At 37.1% G+C, this 21,245-nt stretch overlaps 2 protein-coding genes and 1 long non-coding RNA gene across 5 annotated transcripts; 2 read left to right on the forward strand and 1 right to left on the reverse strand.

Moving 5' to 3' along the window:
• The first annotated feature begins 269 nt into the window (after window positions 1–269).
• LOC100891873 (C-type mannose receptor 2) lies at window positions 270–20,620 on the forward strand. Of its 3 annotated transcripts, none has more exons than XR_004062553.1 (7): window positions 270–462; window positions 3,361–3,546; window positions 4,755–4,991; window positions 5,402–5,554; window positions 6,150–6,422; window positions 20,005–20,143; window positions 20,539–20,620. XR_004062553.1 is itself a non-coding variant. In XM_030977441.1 (6 exons), exons 1-6 carry the CDS (start codon window positions 426–428, stop codon window positions 20,067–20,069), a joined length of 951 nt encoding a protein of 316 aa, XP_030833301.1. In that variant the 5' UTR covers window positions 270–425; the 3' UTR covers window positions 20,070–20,610. The 3 variants fall into 3 exon arrangements, 1 of the variants encoding a protein (XP_030833301.1); XR_004062552.1 differs by having other exon boundaries at window positions 20,435–20,610; XM_030977441.1 differs by having other exon boundaries at window positions 20,005–20,610.
• LOC100888216 lies at window positions 10,083–13,629 on the forward strand. The gene is made up of 4 exons (XM_003726876.3): window positions 10,083–10,155; window positions 11,325–11,496; window positions 11,861–12,009; window positions 12,478–13,629. Exons 1-4 carry the CDS (start codon window positions 10,146–10,148, stop codon window positions 12,654–12,656), a joined length of 510 nt encoding a protein of 169 aa, XP_003726924.1. The 5' UTR covers window positions 10,083–10,145; the 3' UTR covers window positions 12,657–13,629.
• On the reverse strand, window positions 14,560–16,513 carry LOC115920789. The gene is made up of 3 exons (XR_004062557.1): window positions 16,493–16,513; window positions 15,494–15,726; window positions 14,560–15,019 (listed from the first exon to the last, which is right to left on the reverse strand). It is a non-coding gene; the product is annotated as an uncharacterized LOC115920789 (long non-coding RNA).
• Window positions 20,621–21,245: the final 625 nt, after the last annotated feature.

Here is a 21,245-nt window from a genome sequence, read left to right on the forward strand (position 1 = left end):
CGGGGGGGGGGGGGCGGTGCAAACCCTTGTGATTTTCTAGGGGCGGGGATTGCTTTTTGCTTTTATAGCATCAACTTTAAAAAAAATCACCTTAATGCAATTTCAGTAGCCGTGTGCGTCAAGTATTGAAAAGTGCCAGCATGACAGTGACAAGTTAAGTATTTTGAACATAATTGATATTACGATAGGTTACTGAAATTGCCCTAGAGTTGATTTCTCGAAAGTAGTTGAGATCATTTCCCTATTATATATCCTCTCCACAGGTTTGATATCTGCTACCTGTGCCATGCCAGACCCCGTACCTAACACCATAACAACCTTGTCGAACCAAACGCTCGATACAGGTTCTTATTTCACATGGGAATGCAGTGATGGATACATGATGGATGGCCTGACAAGTACTGTTGTTTGGGTTTGCTTACAGGATGGATCTTGGCTGGGTCATACACCCCATATGCACGGGTAAGCGCTTCACAAGCTCAAAGCATTCAATCTAAATTAGCGCATTATATAGATAATTTAAAGAAAACTATAATCATGTTAATTTGAATTTAGAAGGGAAAAAAGAGACTATGCATGACTTTAAAAAAATAAAAAAATAACATATATATTGTCGTTTTTATTTTGTATCCACTGTTTGTTTTTAATTTCTTTACATGTTTTCAGTAACAGAATAAGTTGACAAAAAATAAAATAAAATTGTATACATTTCGGGAACTTATTTTACAAGGTCTTTTGGCCTTATTTTAGTTTCCCTTTTCTCAAGTTTGGTGTCTTTGATACTGTTGACATGTATGATCGCATGTTAAAAAAATTCAATGTATAATTTTGTAATGATCTATTGTGTTTATATGAAGATGGAAATAAATGAAAAAACGAAATGAAATTTACAAATAATAGACTTCAATGCTCATTTTTGTTACATCATTACTTTATTATTTTTTGTTATTGTTTATATTATGTGAAAAGAAATGAAAAATAAATTCGCTCTGTATAGAGATACTACTACTACTACTACTACTACTACTACTACTACAGATATTGTAGTTGTGTCGTGTAGTTTTGGGGCCCCTGTATAATTCATCTTTATGAATTATTGAAATCAATGACTTCAACTTACAACAAAATTTCCCTGAAAAATTGGACATTTTGTTTTCTATGGAGTGAGTTGCTAAACTATTCATTATTACTAAATTAATCATGTACATCGTCGTACTGCTAATGGGCGGCACACATTTCTTCGGTTAGCATAAAGATTATCGATGTCATAGTAATATAGCGATTATAAAGACACCCGAGATAACATCTCAAGTGCTATTTCAATACCACATTGTATGGCCATAGGATACATGTTCAGATTACGTAATACAGCAGTGTGATGTTGGCATGTTTCATAAGACGACGTACAAGGTCATTGAAGTAGACCGGTTTACCAACATAATTATTCAAATGTCATGCATACTGTTTAACGAACATTTGTTCTTGAGAACTTGAGAGCTTGCTCGAGGCTGGCCCGACATAGCAACAAATAAAGTTTGTAAACTGCATTCAATTTATTGCAGTTCATTTATTAATAACAGGTTAATCGAATACCTCGTCACTAGACCCCCAGTAGAGAAACTGTTAAAGAGAAGGTTGAGTTCTGGGAAGAGGTGAAAAATAATTTGTGAATATTACTCATTCTTATTATGCAAATATGGAAGAACATCAGTTAAGACATGTTCCCTGAAAAGCATGGCTCTTCAAATGCCTTCATATTCTAAATATGCATGTAACATCGTAAAAATCGGGGGGCCGGTTTTTTACGCCACGTGTTCGTGTAGTCCCATATACATCTTTCTGTGCAAGTGTTTGTAATTTTACCAAGACTTGGCCAAATTTCTTATCATTTTGATGATTCCAGAACCTTGCAATACACACAAATTCTTATATGCTAGATGATCAACCTTTTCTGGTCGGTTCCACACCGTTTCTTTCGCAATGCAATCGCATGACCAGAACTCAACTTCATTTAATCAGCAGTGGCCGCTTAATAAATGGCTATATGTGAAGGATTTTTGTAAATAAATCATCAAGATCTAAATCGTATATTTTAGTTTGTACGACAGAAACATGTTCCGGAGATAGTTGTTCCGTGACCATTATCCTACACCGGTGTTTTTAATTGCACTGCCGTAAGGGAGACCGCGGGAGAAATGTAGTGATGTTACAAATATACAAGCAATCTGCATGGAGTAAAATCAACTTCATGAAAACAAAGTATCAAAAAAAGCAAGTGCCAGAATAAGAACTGGGGTATTTTGATCAGGAAAAAATATTTTACAGATAATGTAGTGTCTTTTTCCTCGCTCGCTTCGCTCTGTCGCAAAAGAAATGATCCATGGCAACGATATGACCGAATATCTTATGGTATAATACTGATGACAAATCCTTTTTGCCCGCTCACTTCAATCACTCGCAACATTCAGTAACCGGATAATAGTAATATATATTCGAACAAGAGGCGTCGGCTGTCACGCGAGAATATACTCGTACTACAATGTTCATATATAAAAGTGAAGGAAAACAAATCTGTCAATGAATTTGGGCTGATGACGCGAAACTTTTAAATACTTAAAATGGTGCGATGACTAAAGCTTTAAAAAGCTCATATAGAAGCAAAACTCTGAACCTAATTACTCAAACTATCCCGAACCCTAACCCTAATAAAAAAAAAATAACCAAATTGCAACCATAAACCTACACAAGATCAATCCTCTGGTGCAGGGGTATTTTTTTTGTATTATTAAACTGACATTTGCCAACCTTCCCGTTTACAAAGGCACCCAGTGGCGTACGCAGGATGTTTTCAAGGGGGGGGGGTTAAAATTGAGCCCAAAATTTCGCAACATTTTGTTTCGTTGGGGGGGGGGGGGGTAAGGTCACCTTTTTTAGGTCAGTCATTGGCATAAAAAAAATACACAAAACATACACATAAAAAACTCAAGTGGGGGGATTAACCCCGAACCCCCCGCCCCCCTTCGTACGCGCCTGTAGGCACCATACTGTCTCAGGGAACAGCCGTCTACATTAAAGGTAATACAAAGTTTTAAGAAATTATGAAAATTGGATGGATAGTAATTCTTTAAATTTTTCATATATTTGGATGCCCCTGTTGATGCACTTAAAAATGTAGCCCCGAAAACACTTCTGCTCTCGAGAAAATTGAATAATCCGAATTTATCAGTGCTCCCTGTAAATTTCAAATATTTCAAACGGCGCCTATAAGCCTTATTAGCCGAAATTATTATTATTGCCTTAGATTGATTTTTCGAAAGTAGTTCCTATCATGTTTGATAATCATTACTCGTGTTCTTTCAGCCATTAAGTGTCCGTCGCCTCCCGTAGCTGCCTATTCAAGGCTCGATCCTCTATTGGCTGAAGATCCCGTGGTAAACCAGACGATTACATATACATGCAGCAGCAGTGAATACACTCTGCTTGGAAGTAACTTGAATAGATGTCTACAAGATGGCACATGGGAGAATGACCCTCCCGTCTGTCAAAGTAAGTGTAAACATCGAGGCCAACGTGCTAATATGTATTGTCAGTTTCGTCGAATAAATTTAGTTTCCTTTAACCTGTCTTTTGGGACACAGTATTATGAGTTAAGACATATCAGGCTACAATCTGCTTCTTATATCATCAACTTTGTCAAGAAATCTAGAAAACGGCACAGTTATTGATTTTAGGTTAATACATAAGACCATGGATTATCTATTTGCAGGGTAAGATTTACACGAATACAAAATGATATAACATGTCTAATGTACTGAAAGTGACGGGGAGAGACATAAGTCATCTCTCCCATTTTTCTTAAAAGCGACTATACCTGGTTATCAAACATGCCGGTATTTTACGTCACCAGTAGATTACGACGTGAAATTTCTTATACTACAGTGCGCCCCCCCCCCCCTCCCCCCCCCCCCAAAAAAAAACGAGAACTATTGATGATTTATCATAACTTAACCACAATTATGATTAATATGGCACATATTTGGAAAGCTAAGACCCTCTTCTTTTATTTGATGCAATTCATATGATGCATATTTCACGCATGAGTGATTAAAAGTAATTTGAAGAGAGGAAACCAAAAAGTCATTTGGCGGGCGGTATCTGAATTTTAAAGAGAAAATCACATTTCTAGAAAGTTATATTTCTGCCCTTTCATATGACACCTCAATCAGGAAAAATGAGCCAGGAATAACAAAGTTCTGTTTGTTTGTAATACTTGCATTTGCATAATTTGATCAAACGAGTTCGTTTTCACTGGCTACCTGCCGTAGCTTCAAACAGAGTTGACAAAAAACTTAACTCCGTTTCGTAGAAGAGCAGCCATGCATCAGGTCTTTCGTCTTTCTTTGTGAATGGCTGATCGTCAATGAAACATATTTATTCAGATGGTCATATCTCAGCCAATACTTAACATGTTCAATTGGTTTTCGACATTTTGACATTATTTTTGATGCTCTTTCGGAAAATGAAGAAAAAATTGAGGAATTCTATTTTTAGATTGTTGATGACGTCACACTTCTCCACTCTATACCATTACACCTCCACATATAGACTTATCAAACATGAAACTATTGTAAACGTGCAGCAGAGAGAAACATAGATTCTCATTTTTATCCGTGGTATTGTGTTCTGTACGATGTTTTTTGTTAAGGAAATATTTTTCTAACCATATATTCGATCATATATTTTGTATCTCAAAGGAAAGTGTGATCCGGCCGATACTAGACGTTACACTAATCTCACCTGCTTTCGTACAAGTGACACACGGAGAACGTGGGAAGCATCATTTAACTTCTGCTATGATGATAAGGGGGAGTTACTTGTCACAGTGAAAGATGTTGACATGCAGAACTTTATTGCCCAATTAACCGGAGAAAACCTTGACAATAACGTCTGGATCGGTGCAAGGGAAGGTCTAGACTGGAAATGGAGACAAAGTAAGTTCTTCATTCAATCCAGACTAAATGGGAACATGGTACGTTTGCGTAATACATACATACGGGAAAAAGAAACATGGTTGTCATCATAAACATATAATTTCGGCAAGTTCACATTTTAGAACTTTAAAACTTGTTTTAACTTTTAAAGAAATGGACAATTCATAATTGATATTCGGTTAAGCAACGTCAGAATATTTGACATTTTGGGGGAAATTGTGTTTGTGTAAGCCTATGTATGGTACATGTATATAGCACAATCTTGTACATCAAGAGAAAATGAGCAGATACTTATGCAGTGTCTTTTTATACCTGATTTTCCCACCCCCTACGATGAGAATTGAGAAAAATGGTTTTCTAACGCCAGTTTATAAGAGTTCTGACAGTGTTTATCGAAATTTATTAATCAGATGACACATACATCGATCGCTTCTTTTGGGAGATAGCATACCCTGATTCAAGCTCGGGAGATTGCATCGAAATATCATATCAGAGTAATTCAGGTGAATTTGCATGGAGTCCTAGGTCACCAGGAGACGAGATTGGTGTGCTATGCCAATATAGTGAGTATAAGCAACTTTGGCTCTTACTAGAACTAATGACTTTTGTTTAATAATGACCTCCGTTCTCGCGGCATGAAATTGACTTTCACGAATATCGGCACTCAAGTTATTGTGATTCATTACTTTTACAGGAGGAAGCTTTGGAGAATCCTAACCTCTCGTAAATTTGGAAATTTTCTTGTTTCGTAATGATTTTCTCAGGCCTACAATTTGTTACGAATATGATATTGTTACGATATTTCATCTAGCTATAAAGATATCCCAATAAAGAATGTTTTGAATATTTAACAAAATTAGACATTTGTAGATACACTATTAGATTTTATTCAACGACCCCGTGATATTTTCCAATTAAAAAATATTAAACAAAACTATTATGGAACTTTACATATCTGTACTGTGCATGCCATAACAGCATAAACGTTTCCGATCCTGGCCGAAATTAAGGTTGATTAAAAACAGACATATCCTATAAAGGACGCTGATAATAAATTGGCAACTCTTTTTATGAGTTTGGTCAACTTATTGTTTTCATGATTTATTTTTTGTAAAGAAAGTTCATGCATCTGTCGAATTATGTGTGTGCAATCTTTAGATCGAACTTGTCACAGTGTCGGACTCAGCCAATCCAACATGGTACTAGAATACATGGGCACCTGTTTCCAATTCCTGGATGTTTCGAAGAACTGTGATGACGGGGCCGAAGAGTGTAATGGGAGAGGAGGATTTCTGGCTGAAATACTCGATGAGAGCACTAATGCTTTATTGCTGGACCGAGCCCTGCATCTGAGAGACATAGGCGTAAACACGGCATGGTGGATCGGCGGTTATGACGAAGACGTAGGACGGTCCTGGTATTGGTCTGATAGTACGTGATTACTCAGAAACTATAGTTACAGTAAAGTGTAGCTTGTATCTGTTTATTTGAAGACAAACATTTATCTTTGGAACAAAATCTAACAATATCAGAAGCCAAAGGATATGAACTGTAAACAGAAGTTTGATCGGTATTCCATTTGCCACCATTTGTATTCAAAGATAATACAATAAACCTTCCCATTACAATTTATTTTTTATTTTAACACAATAATTGAAATGGGATTAGAGATATTATATGTTTTGAAATCAGCATCAAATTTATCATTTATTAATTTTGAAGGCATCGTTTAACAATGTTAAATCTGAGATGCATGGCCCTACGTGTTATCGGTGTCTGTGCTATGGTGTTATATTGAAGCCCTAAACAAATTGCGCTTCAAAATTATCATCAAGTGCGGCAAAAAAGTAAACATCTTTTAGTGACCGGTTTTACCATGATACTAATTTCCCCCAATAGGCTGCAAAATTTTAATATACAAACCGTTAGGAAAACGTTTTTCGACATTTCGATTTTCAATCATAAATATCTTGATAATCAGACAAGCGATTGGCTTATAAAATGTATGGGATTCCTAACTGATCTAAAGGTTTATAATTATGATTGCAGCATGACCTAAATCCAGGATTTTGATTCAGAATCTGAGAAAAAGATACCTCATCACTTTAAAGTCTAAAAAACCGATTGATCTTTCGCATAATAAAAGCAATTCGTTGCAGTCCAGAAATAATACAAATAAATTGTTTAGTGAAAGTGAAATTTGTTAGCAAAATGACATCTTCGATCACTTGTATTGTATAAATGTGGCTATTGGTAATGTATTTTATGACTTGCTCCAAAGTAATAACATCAAACTTGCTTTAAACATGGTCAATACTTATGTTTTAATAAAACAAAGTTTTAGGGCTAGGGGTAAATGAAGTCTTTTGTGTGGTATATAAAGTGTTACACATACAACATCAAGGCTCTGTCTTACAAAAAGTTACGATTGATCCAAATCAATCGCAAGTCCTCCAATCAATCGCAAAATTGCAGTCTTCCATCTCTTAGGTTCATATAGGCTAGGAATATTATGTCTTTTTTTTAGGTTAACGTCAAACAAATTGCAATAAAATATTTTTCACTGCAATGCATTTTAGTAAGGTCCCCACAATGACATACTAAAAGTCCCAAAAAATCCAAGTAGTGGAAGTTTCCCTAATTTGCATAAATCCAATATGGCCGCTATTTCAAGGATTTTCACATAGATTTTATCATATTTTACAACTTGTATAGGCTGTTGTGGCACTAAAGGAGTAGGAAAAGTGATCTGCTGTACATTTTGTATCAACTAAAATACCCATATACTACGGGTACATCACACACCTGAAACAAATCCTCCCGCACACCCACACCCACACAATCCAATATGTAATTTATGCTTAATTTATCACCTCAGCAGATCATTTTATTTCATTATGTACTAGACAAATATCATGTCATTTTAATTATATTGTAAAAACTAAAATAAAAATATTCAGAAAAACTGGCCCTTATGAGTATCCGTACAAACACAACAGCTGTTGGTAGGGCTATTAGGGGTACAGCCTGTACCTTACTTTATCCTCATGGCCATTGTAATTATAAGTTGTTCTCAGTGCAACAGTTTACTTAATTTTAGAGAGGTGACAAACAGAAGCATACATTGCATGCTAATGGCTCATCACAGTACAAGTATCCATATTAGTGCGGTAGTGTGCTCTCTAGTCACTATTTTTGTCAAATACTCAACTAAGTTAGACCCGTAAGCTTTTATTATGTGATATTCATGATGCCTTATTTATAGTCATTCATTGCAAAACTTTATAGTAGAACACCCAATAATATTCTAATTATAATATCGATGGAAAACTTATAATGTGCAGAATACAATACATTTTTTTAATTAAGATAACAGAATCAACTAAGACAGAATAACTAATCAAAGTTTGTCACTACATCCCCACTTCATCTAAAGTCATTCAGAGGTCAAATTAAGCCTGTATTTCATGACGCCACAGAATGTACACCTTTCTTGATCGCTGATCTATGCAGTGCTACAAAAGACAAGCCTACGTATGAGCCTAGCTACATTAATATGAAGGGGGCTTTAGTTGTTGATGTAGAACTGGTTGTGCTATTAATGTAGTTGTTGTAGAAATATGCATACAAATAAATGATACTTGGTCCCAAATTTGTGTCTGGAAGACTTGCATCTGTCAATGATCTTCCCGCAGTTGATGCAGTATAGCATAAACTATATATGCATGGTGAACTTTAAAACTAAAAAAACAAATACCAATGGTAAACTCTGTGAGCACAAGCACTTCCAAAAAGGCTAAAACTGGCCGACCTAAACATTAGGTGAAATTGACTGCATTCTTAAAAGTAGTTAAGTCCCTTGAGGAAAATGATGAGGAACAAACAACAGTAGTTGATGTTGTTAATAAGACGCAAGACTATTTTTTGGATACAGATCATGATGCGACAGTGGGGTATACATGAACAAGAAAATACAGGGGTACTTCGGTGAGAGGATTGTAAAACTGAACTGAAAGGAAAGCATGATGTAGTTACATTTCGTAGCACAGTTAGTGCTATTCTGTATGAATTCCGCAAGCAGCCAAAGAACAACACACCAAAGCAGGAGAAAATGAAGATCATCAAGACTGCTGCCTCATCGTATAAAGAATGACGTCAAGGTACTAAAAGAAAAAAATTACAAGTGACGCGTTTACCTGCATTTCTCACAGATTCCCTGCAACTGCTATTGAGGAACATGTTGTTGGTCAAAAGGTAGATTATGATGCTGGCATCTATTGGGCAAGCCATCAATTCTCATCTCGATTTCTGATCGACACACTGCATGCGCAATGCTTATAATGCTCTAATATCCGGTGGTTAAGAAATATAAAAGAAGTGCGGCAATTTCTCAAGAGTGCATTCAGTATATTGCAGATAATATCGACACTCCTGATGGATCAGGTACTTTCCATAGATGGGCACAATGCTATCCAACCCCAGGGATAAAGTACTGTAAGCCTGTACTACCTAGATAAATGCTATCCGCTGAGGACTTTGCTACTGTTGGACGTATCAACATTGAATACTTAAAGCCATATACAACTGTACAACCTCTAGTTTACCAGCCGATTGTGAATCCGGGACCAGAAGATCCAACATTTGAACTTGATGTGTTGTTGAAGACATCTTTACTTCTGCGGTCCCCAAGGCCTTCAAAGGCGATCCGGAAGGATACAGATACTAAAAACAACGGTAAGTACCCTGATCAGTCATCTTCTTTGTTTCTCCCCATGATTGACATGAATCCTAGTGATCCATCCTGCATGTGTTTACTACGTGTTTTGTTTGTGCCCATGCTAAACGGTATAATTATACACCTGTTTTGACGTTTGATATTTAAAGACCTTGACCGGAGCAGAGCATTATATAGACAAATTATATACCTACGGACTCGTGAATATTTACTGAATATGAAAATGCAAACTTCTCGAGATTCCACGGCCTCTGAAAGAAGTATTTAGCATCCGAACCCCAGGATTCACGGATTTGAGAGGGGCACCCCGGAGATTTAGTTTCGGCTGCGCTAGCCGGTGGCCGTTTCTACTACCCGTTTCTGATGACGTCATAACGTGTAGGTTATTTGGCCACTCGGTATTGCAGCTGGTTCTTCGCATGGTGGTCGGTATGTGAAGTTTTCTTCTCTCTTTTTTTGTTGTTGTAAATATCAATGTCGAAGCTGTATTTGGACATTTTACGATTAGAATGTTGACATTTTATATCTGTATTAATTTCACGCTACGTGATATGGAATATCAACCCCAAATTTCCACTAAATTAGATTGAAACGAATCATTTGCCCGCGCTGCTGGCTGCCTGCCTCGGTCTGCGATTGCACAACTAATTTCAGCAATCTATCGCTGAGCCTCGCGAGAGCACTCGGGCCGCGGCCGGCCCGGCCTGACTTGCCGCGCCGTGTCATGCTGGTGGTCGTGGAATATTTCTCGAACAAAACTAAGTTTCGCTCGCTTTTATCGCACAGATAGCCTTTCCTTTTGCATGGTTTACCAGCATTAAATCAAAGAATTATTTAGATCTACATTGTTTTATTGTCTAGAATATAGTCTGTAAACAATGAAAAATAAGAAGAAGATGAAATGGAGATTTTGAAGAAGAATTGGGCCTAAAAAAGAAGAAAAAGAAAACTAGGTAGGCCTAGTTGGTAGAATCTAGGCCTTGGACTCGTGCCGCCCAGTGGCAGTGCACTGCAGTACAGTGAAGCCAGGAACTAAATTATTTTGAATTGATGTCAGAAATCACATGGGTGCCTCTTCTTGATACTTTCTCGTGATGAAAACACTGTTTTTATTCAAATCAAAATGGTCTAGAGTCTAGATCTAGTGTTGTTGCCAGGGATGATTATTAAAACAAAATCATCGGTCATTTGTTGTTGACTTTGCTTCTTTTTTTTTATCCGACTACAGATTAACTTTGCTTTTTTTTCTTTCTATGAAACTAGCCTCAAGTTGTTCTTTTTGTTTGGATGTGGGTAAAATCCTTATTTATATGCATACGGTGTAATAATACTTTGAAGATGTTTGTCAAAATGCGAGCAAAATATTTACATTTATTTTTAATAATGTACATTCAAGTTTAATTTAGTTCAATTTTGATCATGACATTCATATTTTTTTTTGTGCAATTTTCTAAATGATTAATATTCATTGTGGAATGAAAAAATAGTTTTGGCGAAGGGATGAGATGCTTGGAAATGCCGAGATCATGATTGCTAACTATTTAAATGAACTCTCCTTCACCTTTACCGCATATATTATATTCCCAATCTTATTACAGGTACAAAGGTGTACGACAAGCTTCGAGAGGAATGGCTGAGGACCAGACTGATGAACGACATTGGGATGATGTCCCCACATGCCCAAACCAGCAAGGTTGAATCATTCCACAACATCCTCCTTCACTTTTGCCCCAAGTTGCTTGTATACTCATATCAAGGGATGAAGTGCAGGTAAATTAGGCAATTAATTCATCAACATTATGCTCCCCTAATATAAATTTAACAAGAACGTCACAGAGGGCAGTGTTGTTTCTTCTTCTTCTTTTGAATTTGATTTTATTGGTTTTATGTTTTAAAGTTATTATTTTCTTTTTGTTATAGCCAGGTTCTTTCTATTTCATATTTTTTTTTTTTTTTTTTTTTTTTTTTTATTTATTATTTGTAACACATGCTTTTTACACTAACTCTTGCCTTCACTTATTGGAGAGTAGGTAACGAGTTTATGATGATAGACATTACATTACCAAAAAGATGAAATCAACTGTCGCAAGTATGTTATTCATGTGACCTTTATTTTTAACTTCACTCTTTTCAGATTATATTTGGCTGTCCTACATTGGAACGAAAATTGTGATAGAGCCCAGGCTGTTGATGCCGAAGGGAACCCAGTGTACAGGTTGAAGTATCCACGCTCGAAGGAAGGAGGCCACACAGTGGAGAGAGTGCTGACAGCTGGCACATGTGGTAAGTAGCCACATGTCTAGTGAATGATATCAATATTCAACAAAAGAGCTCAATTATATATAGAAATCTTTTATTACTTCATGATCAATAGAATTCAAATTAGTAGATTCTTGTGGCCTATATGCCCTTAATTTAATCTGTTGATTAAATTGATAATTATAAACATGTATTGGGTTACTTTCTGCAAATGTGTAATATTGAATAGCAAGCAGAAACAGGCATATATGTCAGTCCCCCAGTCAGTGAACTACCTATTCAGCAAAGAACATGTGCATGCCATTGGTATTTGATTGGTCATCCACCTACAAATAGTGTGTAAAATTAGGTAATCCAATATTTGTGAGAAAAAGAGTTTTCTCTTCTTATGTTCTTATTTTTCTCTTTTCCTTTTTTCCTCTTATCAAAATGTATTTTTTTAACACCGTACAGATGAATTTTCAAGGTATAGTTTTGGATTTTATCTTGTAGGTTATGTGAAAGCCCTGATGAGAGTTGTCGTAGAACTGGTGGAAAACAGGGAGCAGCTCAGAGACAACATGGAGGAGCTACAGCCTCAACCAGCACGGAGTGCCTCTCATCATCACCCCGACAATGGAGAAGCCGTGCAAGCTTTTGAACAACATCATCGCTTTGGCGATAGAAACTAGTTCTTTTGGTGATAGAAACTATGATGAATGTGTCAGCTACCTGAACATTAACCACTGATTGTTTTATTTCAGTACAAGACATGTTTTTCATAGACCCTAAATTATGTTTATGCCAGTATAATTATGGAGAGTAACATGGAAGTACTCTATGCAAGTGAGTAGTGGATTCCGATTCTATGTGAGTGTAAAGCACTAGAAACTTGTCTGTAAGCTTGTACATACTTACACAAGCCAAACTCCATGGTACACATCAATAGTCATTGGTTTTAATAGGTAAAATACTTATTAAATTTGTAAAACTTACATTTTTAGTTCAATTAAAAACAATTTCTGAAGCATATGCACTAGATTTTCATAAACACTAAGTAAATCACTGTTGATCATGAATTTGGCACCAAATATAATCTGATTTTTCTCACAGTCCTTCATCTTGGCCAATGCTTTTTGCTTCTTATTTGCAAAAAATAAAAAATTAAAAAATGCATTTTTTTTTCTTCATCTAAACTGTTCTTATTCAAGAACCATTTGATGTATTGCACCAGATATGACTTTATTTTTTGTTTTTGATTTTTTCCCTTTTCTGCCGAGGTGAATTGTGTTATTCATTTTCAAAGTTAGTAGTTTTAAAGATCATGCCATATTATCACAGAAGAGGAAACATTGTGATGATACTTCATCGCATCCATACTTTTTTTCCTAACAGCGGTTTCCTGTTTGTCCTAAAACCTGGTTATAAAAGATTGAAAAATAATCATCCTTGCAGATATAATAAAAATAGTCATCTATCCTGTAAACTTTACATAAAATAAGGATGAATGTAATGTACATGTTGCATCAAAGTTTTTGTTCCAATGGTGCATCATTTTGAAATATATTGCACAAACAGAGAAGAAAATGATTGGAGGGAAAAACCGTCAATGGGATGTTCTGAGAATATTTTGAGCAAAGGTAAACAAAAATTCATCTAAAGGAACACAAATCTTGTTTGTTTATTTCTATTATAGGTGTCTTGTAGGAAGCTTCATAATTTAAAGATGGAAATTGCTGTGAAAATGAGAGTGAGATAGAGAATGTGAAGAAAGAGGGGATAAAGATAGATACCAATAGGGATAGAGTGAGAGATGTGAATGTGATGGATGGAAGAGGAGAAAGAGAGATTGTGAAAGAGTGAGAGATGGGAATGTGATGGATGGAAGAGGAGAAAGAGAGATTGTGAAAGAGTGAGAGATGGGAATGTGGAGGGTGGAGGAGGAAAAGAGAGGCAGAGGGAGAGAGTGAGAGATGGGAATGTGGAGGAAGAGGAGAAGGAGGGACAGAGTGAGAGATGGGAATGTGGAGGGTGGAGAGGAGAAGGAGGGACAGAGTGAGAGATAGGAATGTGGAGGGTGGAAGAGGAGAAGGAGGGACAGAGTGAGAGATGGGAATGTGGAGGAGGAGAAAGAGAGGAGGGACAGAGTGAGAGATGGAAATATGGAAGAGGAAACAGAGAGAGGAAGTGGGATAGAGAGATGGGAATGTGGAGGGTGGAAGAGGAGAAAGAGAGAGGAAGAGGGACAGAGTGGGAGATAGGGTTAAGGTTTATCCTTTTTGGGAGGATAGATTTGATGCAAAATAAAGGATTTCCTGGATTTATTACGATGCTTACCATTTATCACACATTTGAAATTTCGTCAACCGCAATTCCCTTCTCTTACTCTCATTATTCCTCTGTCTATCTTTGTTGTGTCCATGCTGTTATTTCTCTTTCTCTCAATTTCGTTTTCTCTTTCAATTTCATTTTCTCTTTCTCTCCCCTTTTCTGACTCGGCAGGTTGACTGTATATGAAATGCTCAAATTATTAAAACAAATTACATTGCAGGGTGTATAACAAAAGAGAAGGAACAAGGCATGTTGTGTTTTTTTTTTTTTTTTTTGTTGTTGCTTGTTTATATAGATTTCAACATTCTTCCTCATAAGAAATCGTTGCTTGATCACAGTTTTGCAAAAGTTCGAATATCAGCTCTTGGAAATTAGAATCAAATGTCGAGATCAAAGTTCATAGCAACCATACCATCATGAGAAGTTCAAACAATAGTATTTGTGATGAATATGAAGATGAAAGCCGATGATCACAAATAACGTACAGAAGATGGCTGACAATCGCATAGAAGATGACAGTCATTCAAAGTTCGCAAGACAATAGTTGATGTTACATCCTCATCTCAACCGACGCAGGATGGTCCCTTTGTACTGACCACGTCCATCAGGATACGCTTCCATTATTGAGGCATGGACACATGCTGGCAGTTGCACCCTGATGTCCTTCCCGAGCCAGCCCCAACACCATCTCACGACTTTCCTGTAGGCCACATACCTGTATTTTCTGTAAAATAAAAAGCAATAAAAAAATTCATTATTTTTCTTAGGATAGATGATTTGATGTCAAAATATTAATTCTTTATTAATTAATTCAGAAAATAAAATGATTAAAAAAAACTAAAATGACCAAGGGTTAGTCATTGTTTGTCGGGCGGTGGGGGGCAACATTCAAAATCGCATATAAAGTTTGTGTTTCATAACTACAGATTATTGGGGGGGGGGGGGGTAACATGCTAAAACTCACAAACCGGTGGTCATTCTTGCCTATTTGTATACATTTCCTGAAAAAGTGCCCCGGAGCACCTGCAGATAAGGCAGCTAGTACACCAGTGGTCACCAGGCAAGAATTTGGTCAAAACTAGTAATTCATCTTGCGGTGACTCAATTCGTTTTGAAAAGTTTCACCCTAAACTTTCAAAATCAATCCATTTATTTTTTAGCCCTTGCCAAAATGATGAAAAGGAGAAACATAACTTACTCATTGTTCCTGTCCCCAAATGCTTTGGCTGCTCGGCGCCACCTATCTGTGTACTCCATCCATCCGATGTACAATGTTGTCGCATTTAGGATGGCGGCTCAAACTCCTCAGAATCCACCAGACAACTTGAACCCTGTCGATCAGCCTCTGCCTTGACCTCTGCAATTTCCTGACAACAGACACAATCACCTTCATTGAAAGATGGAGGCACACGACATCTTCCACATGTACACCTTGAAATACAGAAAGATTCAAACAAAAATCAATACGCCTACTATAATTTTATAAATATTTTATTACAGCTTCCTGATAAATATAAAAATGACATCGTTCTCGTAGTCGTAGTATGGTAAGAGTGCCCAAGGCAGTGCCTATGTCTGCGCACCCACGTAAATGCGCGATATTTATAGAACAAAACATCAAACTGACACCAATTTTCAATCTTAACCTCAACAATTCATTTAGATACCAAAATTTGTGAAAATAATTGGAAGATTAAAAATGAGTTTTAGCAAGTTTCATTTGCCACCCTGAAAATTTCAATCATTGTCAAAAAAGAAAAGTCTGAACAGGGGGTTGTCCCTGGTATGAAACTTCACTGTGCTTGATTGAATTGCGTGCAAAATAGTGAGTGCGCAGATATGGGCACTTTTCAGTTTTGCTACACAAAATGACGAGCCCGTCTGAAATTCGTTAAAAAAAATTGTTCTTGTGAATAATTTGTCGAGTTTTTTTGTTTCAGTAATCATTAGAATATGAAGAACGGAATAACAATGATGATTCTAAAAATAATATCTTACTGTGTAATGAAATCGAGGTCGAATTTTAGGTGCGCAGACATAGATCTAGAGAATCATTTTAACAAGTTAACTTTAGAATTAGACATGCCATTTATGACCGACTCTAGAGATCTACGGTATTTGATTTCAATTTTTTTTGGGGGGGGAATAAATATTTAGAATGCACAACAAATTCAATAAGCTTATAAGTCTTAATTACCAATCCTCGACATTTTCATCATGAAGCCGATTTGCGTTGTTGGCCCTTCCAGCATCGCCAACATTTTGCCCAGGTTCACCACGAGGTAAAGGCTCATATACTCCCACTCGACGATACGCCCGTGTTCTCCGGCGTCTGCATCACTTGCATCGCTGTCGGTATCACTGCTGCTGCCAGTACTGTCCGGACTGTCACTACTACCACTGACACTGTCATTTTCACCGCTTTCCCCGCAACTGCCATCCTCCTCACACTCAAATTCCATAACTAAATCATCTTGTGCATCTGCCCTGACGACTGGGGTAGCCATTCTCTTTAGAAAAGACTTCTCAAAACTTCTCAAACTTCAATCGATAAAAAGCAGAAAGGATTCACGGTAGCCTACGCAAAATCAATGTAGATCTCGAACATCGCGCGGCGAAGAATTACAGCAAACAATTCGAGTCTACACGAAATGACGTCACCCAAGTCCGTGCGGCGCGGGGGCTCTTGACCGAGGCGAATTTGGGAGGGGCGGCAGTTGTACTGTAATTTTCATTTTTTCTCAGTAATGAAAGGGTATTTAATTTTTTCTTTCTTGTATTTGTATTTTGTGTTTCATTAGCCGTCTGTGGATGTATGGTTGTTTACGCTCCGGTCAAGGTCTTTAAGCTGCTATGGTGGAGGCACTCACAATAATCAGGAGCCAGCCAAGTGACAGTGACTTGAAGCAGATCGTTCTGCAAGGCATTTGATGACGGCTCAGGACCCCCGGAACTTCTTGAAGTAGTGTATGCCATATATGCTGGGTGGAAAGGCGATGATTTCTAGAGCTGCATGTGCGGGGCCATTTACTTGTTGACGCTGCTCTAAATACCATGCTGATACCAGACTTGTATAATGTACATCTGCCAACGAGTACAAACAACCTCCGGAAGCTCCTATATAGTGATCACTATAGGAATGCCCAAAGGTTGTTCAGCACCCAGGTGTTCCATGTGGATTAGCTAATTTAGGAGAGCAGCCCACTTAAGTTCTCTTTCGAACAACTACTAACGTACACCATCTTCCTGATCTTCATTGTGATGTAGCAATTGAGGAAGAGCAGATTCCTGGAATTAATTGTGATGCAGCAGAAGTTTTAAGCAACAGTTCTTGTCGGTGATGACACAAACCTTCTCATCTTGCTGATCATCTACGCTGATCTGAATGCAAAGGACTTCTTTTTTTGCACCTGAGCCCAAGGTAACTCCAAGAAGAACCGAACATGGAATATGAAACAGCTGAAGGAAACTCTAGGAAGTTGTGTTTGACTATACTTTCTATTTGCCATGTGCTTCTGGACTGCGACACAACGTCTCGCATATTTGGACTAGGGGAAGGCGTAGCACTGAAGAAAATCATGAAGAATGACGACTTCTGTGAGCTTGCCATGGTATTTAGTCAGCCGGCATCAGACCTGAAGGAGGCCATTATTCCAGCTGGAGAGAAGGCACTCTTATGCCTGTATGGTGGTGACTCAATAGAAAATTGTGTAAAGGTGTCACCAATCTTGTCTGCCTTAGAAGCAAAGACTTTGCAACCAACTTCAGCAGCAGGAAAGTTCCACAATCTGCGTGTGTACTATCATATATTAGAATGAAAAGGAATGGCAGACAGCCTGACATTGGGAAACTGAGTTGGCAGGTCATGGATGGGAAGTATCTTCCAATAAAAACTGATAAAACAGCCAGCATCCGCATAACACCTTAAGGTCATCAGATGTGGATGCAAGAAAGATTGTGCAGCCAAGAAATGCACGTGCCGGAAGTATGGCCTCCAATGTTCAACAGCCTGCACTGATTGTCGTGGCACTAGTTGTAGCAACTCACCAGCATTATAGACCTACTTAGAACTTGATGATACTACTGATCAGCATGCCACATACATGTTTGTTTGTTGGAGACTACCAACTCTAATCGAATTAAAATATGTATACTTAACTGTAGGGCTCAAGACCTGCGTCCTGTAATAACAACTGCACTGGGATTGTAAACCAACATAGACATAGCTGCTTCGAAATGCATTGTAATGTGAGAATCAACACAAAATGTATGCAAATTAACCCACTAAATAAAATGTATGTGTATATGCAAATGAAAAAACCTAATTATGAAACATTTGAAATATAAAAATATGTGTACAACATATATAAGTGTACGTTGTTGCAATAAGTCTGAATGTACATAGGACAAAAAATATAATTATAATAAATTCTCTACAAAAATGTTTAACAATATTTAGCAGCCATTTTGAATTCAAGCAAATTAAAGCACTCAACCGGGCATATGAAACCTTATGCAAACAGAAAATTTCTTGGAAGAAACATTTTAGACTTTGAAAGTCCACTAAAAGTATGCTAAAAGGTATTGTGACCAAATCTAGGAGAAACCCTAAAATTGACGGCCATTTTGGATTTATGGAAATTAGACACAATTAGTCCACTACACGGATAATGTAAGGTACAGGCTGTACCCCTTATATCCCTAACAACAGCTCTTGTGTTTGTACGGATACTCATAAGGGCCAGTTTTTCTGAATAATTTTAATTTAGTTTTTTCAATATAATTAAAATGACATGATATTTGTCTAGTACATAATGAAATAACATCATCTGCTGAGGTGATAAATTGAGCATAAATTACAAGTTGGATTGTGTGAGTGTGGGTGTGCGGGGGGATTTGTTTCAGGTGTGTGATGTACCTGTATTATATGGGTATTTTAGTTGATACAAAATGTACAGCAGATCACTTTTCCTACTCCTTTAGTACCACAACATCCTATACAAGTTGAAAAATATGACAAAATTTATGAGAAAAACCTCGAAATAGCGGCCATATTGGATTTATGCAAATTAGGGACTTTTAGTATGTCATTGTGGAGACTTACTAAAATGCATTGCAGTGAAAAATATTTTATTGCAATTTGTTTGACCTCAAAACACAATATTCCTAGCCTAATAGTTGCGATTAATATTAATCGCAAATAAGTTGCGATCGGTATCAACTCTTTGTAAGACGGGGCCCAGGTGTCAACAAGTTTATATATTTTACCTGCATTTGCTACTTTGAAATTACATGAATTGAGAAGTAAAATCTTGGAGACAATGAAAATATAAAAATAGTACAATAACATATACAAAATACGTTAAACAGTTTTGTAGGAATACACGATTTTAAACTACACATCCAACTGGACCTATGCAATTGAAACAAAATTCCCAAAATGTACACACTCTACAGTGCGTTCCCAAAAAAACTATAAACTTTTGAAATGGCTGCCGAATAAATAATATATAGATTCTGGGGGAACATTTTTTGTATGGAAAGCTCATAAACTCAAATTTCATATGACACCAAAAATCCCGAAAATAATTCATATTGAAGCTTGTATTGTTATATTAAGGCTTTCTAATGGAAGTAGAAATCGGAGCAACTTCCTAAAGTATAGAAGGACATCATATTCATCATACCATGATTCATCTCTTTCTTCAGAAACTCGAATGAACTATGAGGGATGGTACGAGGGCGAACCTAATACGAATTCCGAGACTGCGTAGAATGAGAAGGGTTGTTCAGTACCGATGGAATGACGTACCTTGTTCAGACCTTACGCGGACTCTATGCCAAATTGGTGAGAAAATGTGAAATATACTTTTTGAATATCTGTTATAGGGTCATGGGGTTGTACAAACATACAAATGACTATGTAAGGCGGCTTTTTTGAACAAATGACAAGAATTATAGCTGAGGTGATTGACAATATTTGAGCGATCAAAGTATTGTATATTGTTTAAGAGTAGATGATATCATCATGTACATTATTTACGTGAATGAAGGAATGGATAGAATATTACGGATAAATTAATTATCAGAATAGATGTTTCAGTGATAAGTATAAGATTGTGTCTTATATATGTTCAAGGAATTCCTGCCTGTGGTGACCCAGGTGAACCTTTGCGTGGTTATCGTTTACCGAATGATAGAACAACTTACTCTGTCGATGCTATTCTTCATTTCACCTGTCAGGAGGGCTATACACTATCTGGAGAAAGCATTTTAAGGTGTATGAATTATGGAGCATGGAATCATCAAAGACCATCATGTGAAGGTAAAGTGATCATAATCATGTTAAAAAAAAGGAATTATGATTGAATCATATTTACCCACAGAATAGCCCCCAGCAGCATTAAAACTGATCTTCCTCGTGCTATTTCAGGCCCTCGAATTATCATTACCCCTGCAATTATCAAGTTCCTTTATACACCTGGCTTGGTACTGGCAGATGTGGATTTATTTGTTGCTAAAGGACATTTATTCTGAGATGAGATACAAACCCTTAACGAATGAAATGAGAGTCAAAGTGAATGAACTACTACACCATATTTTGTTTCTGAAAACTCATGTGAGGTCAGTGTCAACGTTTATAGATGGTTTCCCGAAATTCATGACCATGTTATGAAGTCAGCTCTGAGGTGGACGGGGTGTAAATGCTAGCGTATAGTGACAATTATATACCTCTCTTTAGTATGCTGAATAATTCTTGTCATCTGATTAGTTGAAATTGGGTACGTGATTGTAGCAATGCCCGCCTAACGATCAATAGTTAATGAACGAAGATGCCCATTGCCTCGGTTAAACGGGCCGAAAATAAATTTTTGCTGAAATCCCCATTGGTTTCCGTGTGATATAGTTTCGTTGTGCGAGACGCGATACCATACAGTGCAGTGTGTGTG

This window comes from Strongylocentrotus purpuratus, unplaced genomic scaffold (assembly GCF_000002235.5).
Source record: "Strongylocentrotus purpuratus isolate Spur 01 unplaced genomic scaffold, Spur_5.0 spur5_scaffold_1, whole genome shotgun sequence".
NCBI classification, from domain to species: Eukaryota; Metazoa; Echinodermata; class Echinoidea; order Camarodonta; family Strongylocentrotidae; genus Strongylocentrotus; species Strongylocentrotus purpuratus.

What these genes read in the sequence shown, in the direction of transcription:
- LOC100888216 (XM_003726876.3), top strand. An exon ending in TATCAAGGGATGAAGTGCAG is followed by an intron (nt 11,497 to 11,860) that starts GTAAATTAGGCA and finishes CACTCTTTTCAG; the next exon opens with ATTATATTTGGCTGTCCTAC. An exon ending in GCTGACAGCTGGCACATGTG is followed by an intron (nt 12,010 to 12,477) that starts GTAAGTAGCCAC and finishes TTTATCTTGTAG; the next exon opens with GTTATGTGAAAGCCCTGATG.
- LOC100891873 (XM_030977441.1), top strand. Translation starts at nt 426, where the DNA reads ATGGATCTTGGCTGGGTCATACACCCCATATGCACGG. An exon ending in CATACACCCCATATGCACGG is followed by an intron (nt 463 to 3,360) that starts GTAAGCGCTTCA and finishes GTGTTCTTTCAG; the next exon opens with CCATTAAGTGTCCGTCGCCT. An exon ending in GTCCTGGTATTGGTCTGATA is followed by an intron (nt 6,423 to 20,004) that starts GTACGTGATTAC and finishes CTCTTTCTTCAG; the next exon opens with AAACTCGAATGAACTATGAG.